The following is a 7,500-nucleotide window of genomic DNA, read 5'->3' on the forward strand; positions in this document are numbered from 1 at the left end:
TTACACTTTATTGCTTGGCGCTATTTATTTTTCTTCTGAATGACAATGTCATTTAATTTTATTATGTATGCTTTAAATGTGGGTGCGACTGGAAGTGTGACTTTTTGGAAGTGGCCTTATCTGCGATAGATAATGTTATCTCATCGTCAAAACCGAGGACCGCTTTTGGACGTATTACCGCTTAAATATTTATTGACATAACTGGTAAAGCGTAACCGCTAACGCAACAGCTTCTTTTTTAGCGGCATATCCTAATCAATTTTATTTTTGTATGTAATGTTTTATATTTCAATTTTTTTGAGACTTCTAAATGTAAGTCAGAGAGTTTTCAGTTCATATTGAAATTTTGATTTTTTATATCTGACTGTATCGCTGCTCACCTAAAACTGCTTTTTCATTAATTTAGCGGCTATAAATAAAATAGAAATATGAAGAAATTTAAACAGGTAGTAATAGAGAAACTGAATACTTAAAAACATTGTCATTATAAATATTATTTAGCATTTGCCTTCTCTACTTTGCTGGAAGGGGGTAGCCCCAAAAAGTCTTAGTCTTCTTGTTTTTTTGGATGAGGCTGCTAGTGCTATGCCTACAGTAATAATAATAATAATAATAATAATAATAATAATAATAATAATAATAATAATAATAATAATAATAATAATTTTTATTATTCATTATTATTATTATTATTATTATTATTAATGTATTATTATTATTATTAACCTTCATCTTTTTCAGTACCCTTTTTGGATAAGGTTGCTACTGCCATGCCTACAGTAATAATAATAATAATAATAATAATAATAATAATAATAATAATAATAATAATAATAATAGAAAAGCAAATCGAAAATTATGTATATGTACATATATTTAAAGATAAATCAGTATACTGATTTATCTGTAAATATATGTACTGTACATATACATAACTGTGGATTTGCTTCCCCATTTTAAGACTCATGCTACTATCAGTATTTTTAAATAATAATAATCTCATTATTATTATTATTATTAACCTCCATCTTTTTCAGTTTCCACCGGCGTCATCATGTTTCTTTCCCTATCTGGGAAACTAGCCATCACAGCAGCCTTCCACCTGATCTACGTGTTCACGGCCGAACTCTTCCCGACCAAGTACCGTTCCTTGGCTGTTGGGGAATCGAGTATGATGGCCCGGTTTGGGAGCATTTCGTCCCCTTACATCAATGATTTACTTGTGAGTTTTCATCCTTTTTGTTTTATAACGCTTAGCTTTTCGATTATAATAGATACTTGAGCGAAGACAACACTGCTAATTGAAGTAACTACACGTCATTGTTGAGGGGACTCCTCTTTCGTTTGTTACATTTACACAGTATATATATATATATATATATATACATATATATATATATATAAATATATATATATATATATATATATATATATATATATATATATATATATATATATATATATATATGTGTGTGTGTGTGTGTGTGTGTGTGTGTGTGTGTATATAACTGAATCACGAAAATATGGAACGTGATGAATATATAAATAAAGATAAAATCCACGGAGGAAGGAAACACTGGAGTGATGCGAGGCCTTTCACGACCTTGCCGTCCTATACTTAGCAGAGTGAAGAAAATTAAAAGTAAGTTTACAAAGAAAACTTACTTTTATATTTCTTCAGTCTGCTAAGTAAAGACGACAGAGTCGAAAGGCCTGAAGCACTCCAGTGCCTGGGATTTTATCTATATATATATATATATATATATATATATATATATATATATATATATATATATATCTATCTATATATATATATATATATATATATACATATATATATATATATATATATATATATATATATATATATATATATATATATATATATATATGTGTGTGTGTGTGTGTGTGTGTGTATGCGCATGTGTGTGTATTGCTTATACACTGTATGGCTGATCTACTGTACATGTAACCGAAGAAGCAATCTTTGGTTGGCATAATTAACAAAATCATGTATTGCAATACTTCTCTATGTAAGACCTCTGCACAAAAGAAAGCAATAAATTTGTTATAACTTTAATGCTAATGTAGGAATACCCAAATAGATTTTTATGAATTTGTCCAGTACACATAAGTATATGTATGAAAAATCTCATTTTTTTTTCCAGGGAGACTACGTCAGTTGGGGACCATCGGCTCTGTTCGCAACTGTCTCTGTCATAGCGGCGTTCTTGTCCATGTTTTTACCAGAGACTAAAGACTCTGATCTGACCGAAGAGAAAGGCGGAAACGTGGGAGAAGACCAAGAGAAAGGCATCATGATGAAAGGACCCAAAGACAACGAAGCTTTTGAGAATGAGTAAAATGGCGGCTAAAAAGGCGTCACTCAGGTTGCTTGACTGGACTAATTCGTGGTGAGATCTGGCTGCAGGTTAGCTGGTCGTACCCTATGGATGGCTGATTGATTTGTAGTTAGAAAGGTCAACAAATGTATATAAATATAAATAGTTTCCTGTAACCCAAAAATTACCCAATTCATATTACTTTGTACGAACGTTATACATGTTTACGAAATAAAGTATTTAGATAGTCTTGGACTTCACGATCCTTGTGCAGGTATCTGGAAGAAGATAGAACGAAGAACGTGTCTTGTCCTTCAGTCGGCTGCATGGTAAATGAAAGCGCGGGTGTTCTTGTTTGAAAGTGTTGCCTAATTTATAATTAGTGATCATATTGCATTAGATACCAAAACCTCTGCTTCCTCTTGATGTCCGCTGCGTAAATAAGGTGAGTGAAAAGTCTTTTGAAAAGTATGGGTTTGTAATAGTGAGTTTGTTCACTTGTTCTGAATATTACGCTTCCAAGTCATTGTCGCTGGATTGTTTACTTTACAGTTCTGTACAACTCCGTGGTTTGCTTCCCCTTTGTATCGTTGGCGATTAAAGTTTATTACGCGAGTCAGAAGTATTGCTGAACGGTAACGATAAGTAGTAGGGTAATAGATCAATTAAAGAACGGACGATAGATATATGTGCGCTAATATTCGTAGACTTGGTTAATAACAATAAAATCAGCTTCTGGAAAAATTAAAATACATCTGATGCCAAGATAGGTATTCAGGGGCTTTGGAACAGAAATGAATAAAGACAATAATTTAGATCAGAGTATGAAAACACGCCAGAAGAGATAGATGCCATAAAAACATTAGTATTAAGTACTCAAGGATAGAATTAGATAGTATAAAAAAAATATTGTTAAAACAAAAGAGGGGAGAAATAGTGGGAAAACCAGAGACTAGAAGAAAAAAAAAAGTATACCTTAGTTTAACCAGACCACTGAGTGATTAACAGCTCTCATAGGGCTGTCCCGAAGGATTAGATTTATTTTACGTGGCTAGGAACCAATTGATTACCTAGCAACGGAACCTACAGCTTATTGGGGAATCCGAACCACATTATACAGAGAAATGAGTTTCTATCACCAGAAAAAAATTCCTCTAATTCTTCATTGGCCGGCCGAAGACTCGAACGCGGTCCCAGCAGAGTACTAGCCGAGACCTATACCGGCCTGTCCAACGAAGAACTTCAGAGACTAGGGATTATGGTGTACGTAATGGTAAGGATAAGCTGCTAATTGGAGAGAGGAAGGGATAAGAGTAATATATGGCACAACGGAAATATGCGTAAGGCGAACAGAGTTAAAAGGTTACAATAAGTAGTGAATGGAGTGAGAACAAGAGTTTTAGGAGTTCCGAAGTATCCAAAAGCTGATACAATTAGGAGGTAAACAGGAATGCCGGAAATGAGGGCTGTGATACCAGGGACTGAGTTGCGGGGGGAGGTGTTAGTGAAACGGACAGACAGAGGCAATGCGCTATTGTTTTTTATTATAATAGTTTAACCAGACCACTGAGCAGACTATCAGCTCTCATAGCGCTGGCCCGAAGGATTTGAATGAAATGCCAGAGGCCAAGCACTGGGACCAAATAGGTCATTCGTTATGGCGATGAATGTGTGAAAATTAAAATAAAAAAACTGTACAAAGGCATTTACTGGAATACTCACACAATAAATACATTTATACTCATGTTTCCATATACACTCACTAAAAATGTATAATAAAATTTAGAATAAGTTAAGCAACATTTAAAAATTTTGTTGTTTTAAAATTCATTAGTCGCCCTAAGGGTTTTCGTATTTTTATTATTTACTTATTTTTATATTATATTAATTGAATCACAGTTCCTCATGAACATTAAAATCGGAATTAGTGAAAATGTAGAAGTTTCTGACAAAATTTCCTTCATTGATTCACTTCCAAATCTTGATAATCGCCACAGGTTATATTTTGGACATTCACACAATACGCGCCTGACTGTTATCATCACTTTGCACTCTGGGCATTCGGGAGGAGGACCATGTGGACAGTTCATGAAGAGTCCATGTGTCAAACGAGTATGGCCTATTCGAAGACGTGTCAGAATTACTTGTGTGTGTAAAAAGAGTATGACATAAGAAAGTGGATAAAAAAAGACTATGAGACGTTTGAAAGACATGGGATTGAACGACAGAAGCTTCAGTAGAATGGTAAAATAAGAGATGGATGATAAGGTGAGAGAAATGGATAATAACAGATGGACTGAAAAAATAAAAGGAGAAAAGTAGTGTAAAGTACATGAGCCAAAACACTCTTTTCATAACACTAGCCCAGCTTCTGTAGACGGTGAGGTCAAACTGTCCATGAATAAATGAAAGAATAGGCACCAAGATTGTGGGGTGCAGGAATAAATGATACAGTGCATTTCCGGCTAGACTGTAATGAATAGAGTGAAAGGAAAAAAAAAAAACTGCAGCAGTCCTAAAGAAGAAAAGAGAAGTGATTTTTTTCAAGAACGAAGGGATATAACCAGCATACCACTGGGGAAGAAAAGAATAAAGAAGATGTCAACTGAACAGTTACCAACTGATTAACATAAAACCGTAGATATATCATTAAACTGCGTAAGGCCTGAAATACGAGGAACTTAAAAACATTCAGGCTATAACAGGATGCAAAGAAGGAGTAACACTTTGTAAGACTTTTATTTAGAATATTACAAAGAATCTGAAGAACGGATGGTACATGTTACTGACCGTCGCATTTTTTTTATATTAGCAATTGTAAGATTAGACTTTATTGGATATTTCCAACCTGGGAGAAGAGATGAAATTCAGCTAATGTTGGAAACTGTCTGAGCATATTATAGCCAGTTTTGCTTTAGACATAAAATAAAGCCCCCACCCTTTTTTTTTAAATATCATCTGGATATTTGAATTCACCGTAATCTGTAATGGAAAATAAATTACCTCTTTATCATAAGATACTTTTCAAGAGAGAGAGAGAGAGAGGTTGGGGGAGAGGGGGGAGAGAGAGGAGAGGTTATGATGGAAGGTAAACCAAAAGAATGATGATACTGTCCTGATATATTCAGAAGTAAATCAGTTATTCTGTGATGGAAATTTCTATAAATCTAGAAAGAGAGAGAGGAGAGAGAGAGAGAGAGAGAGAGAGAGAGAGAGAGAGAGAGAGATAGTAGAGTCTCCCTCTCAAATAGAGTTTTCTTTCGTTTTAAATCAGTATAAAAAGAAAACGGTACTGTTTATGCGGCTCTCTGAAATATAAAGTAGTGGCATATTTCTCAAGGTCGGCCTTGTAAGAGATGTATTTATTTATAGAGAAATAATGTGTTTTGTTTATTCACATGGAATAAAATGATCAAATTAGCATTAAAAATGAATTGTATACATACATAAACACACATATGTATATATACACACATATGTGTATAATATATATATATATATATATATATATATATATATATATATTTATATATATATATATATATATATATTTATATATATATATATATATATATATATATATATATATATATATATATATATATATATACACACACAAACACACACAACGCACATAACGACACCTTTCGTTCTCATCATATTTAGGGTAGCGAGTTTCTCAAGCAATGTTCACCCCTATACTCCGAAAACAAAACCATTGTTCCCTAGTCTTGGACGGTGCCATAGCCTATGTACCATAGACTTCCACTGTACTGGGCTAGATTTCTCTTGTTTGAGGGGTACACCCAAGCAGCCTTTACTTGCAGTTTTCTCTTATACTTGTGTTTTTTGAACCATATGTTAGGCAGGCCTGGTAAAAGGGCCAAGTATGGCCGGTGGTTTATCAAGAGGTTGGTTGATCCTAACCTATTCTTCACCTTCACCGTTCATCTTTCTTCCTTCAGTAGATATGGCAGTCCTGGAAGGTACCACGCCTTTCATGCGATATTAGCCAGCTTTTCCCATTGCTCTGTTATCTTTTTAATTCATTTGGAATATCACTAGGTCTGTGACACTGGATCCACCAAACCGCCATCTTTTCATAGACAGAGTTTCTTTGATAATATGCAACTCAGATAAATTAAACGAAAGTGTGTGTGTATGCATCTAATTTCAGGTGTCATTCTTCCATGGAAATTCATTTTTGAGGAAAACATTCTGTTTATTTCTTCAATTACACGCGCACACGAAATCGGTATGATGAAGGGGTCCCTCGAGATCATCAATGGTAAAAAATACCGGGAAATATCTGTATGCTATTACAGTACTACATAGTTTGGTTAACCACCACCAGGGCGGCGCTACTTGCAGACACCGTCAAATACCCGGGAACCGAGGAGGCTGAATGGGAGCTTAGTGTGCCCTGCAGGTTTTTTTTTTTTCTTATTCAGTATCTTCATTATGATACGTTGCACAGCTTATAATTGCAGAAATGGGCACAGGAATTCTTCAAGAGAATACGGAATAACATTTCACTGGTAAGCAAAGCGTAATGAATTTAATATACACATTTATGTGCTAGTCACATAAATGACTTGTTGGCAGTAGATAAGCTTTCTTTGTTAACATTTCTATTTTCTGCACATCATTGTGCCACATGACTGCTGTTGCAATTTTAATTTTGAAATCAGAGCATCATTAATTTTATGTGTGCCACACAATATGAAATAAAAAAGTAAGTAGGCCCAAAAGTTACTGGTTGTGTCAAATCTCGCCTTTTAATCATGTTGCTGTGATACATAAGGACACCTGCTGTATTTTGTCGGACATTAGGAATTTTTTTGAAGTAGGCAGGCCTCTAGGATACTGTGTTTGCCAACAATTTTTCAATTTTAGACATGTAAAAGAAGCGTTTGTGTTTTTCAACAAAATACATTTTATCAAATGTGGTTTTCCAACGAAGTTCCAAAATGTTGCGCTTGGTGAGAGTATTTCAGGACAGCAAAAACAACCATGCAAAACAACATTTATTATTCAGTTTAGAGTAAAAATAGTTGTATTTTTTATATGTGTAACAAATTCTGGTTTAATTTAGGTTTCCATTAAACGATATGTATCATGGATTGGTAACAGTAGGGTAATGAAATTTGGTAGCCTA

General features: G+C 34.2%; 1 protein-coding gene across 6 annotated transcripts in view; it reads left to right on the plus strand.

Moving 5' to 3' along the window:
* Window positions 1-2,591, plus strand: part of LOC136835416 (organic cation transporter protein-like) — a 29,140-nt gene extending 26,549 nt beyond the window's left edge. For all 6 annotated transcript variants that reach the window (XM_067098920.1, XM_067098923.1, XM_067098924.1 and 3 more), the window contains 2 exons: window positions 1,038-1,222; window positions 2,169-2,591. In XM_067098920.1, the coding sequence (XP_066955021.1) occupies window positions 1,038-1,222; window positions 2,169-2,363 (380 nt within the window). In that variant the 3' untranslated portion in view covers window positions 2,364-2,591. The remainder of the gene's footprint in view (window positions 1-1,037; window positions 1,223-2,168) is intronic.
* The last annotated feature ends 4,909 nt before the right edge of the window (window positions 2,592-7,500 follow it).

This window comes from Macrobrachium rosenbergii, chromosome 55, assembly GCF_040412425.1.
Source record: "Macrobrachium rosenbergii isolate ZJJX-2024 chromosome 55, ASM4041242v1, whole genome shotgun sequence".
In the NCBI taxonomy this organism is placed as follows: domain Eukaryota; kingdom Metazoa; phylum Arthropoda; class Malacostraca; order Decapoda; family Palaemonidae; genus Macrobrachium; species Macrobrachium rosenbergii.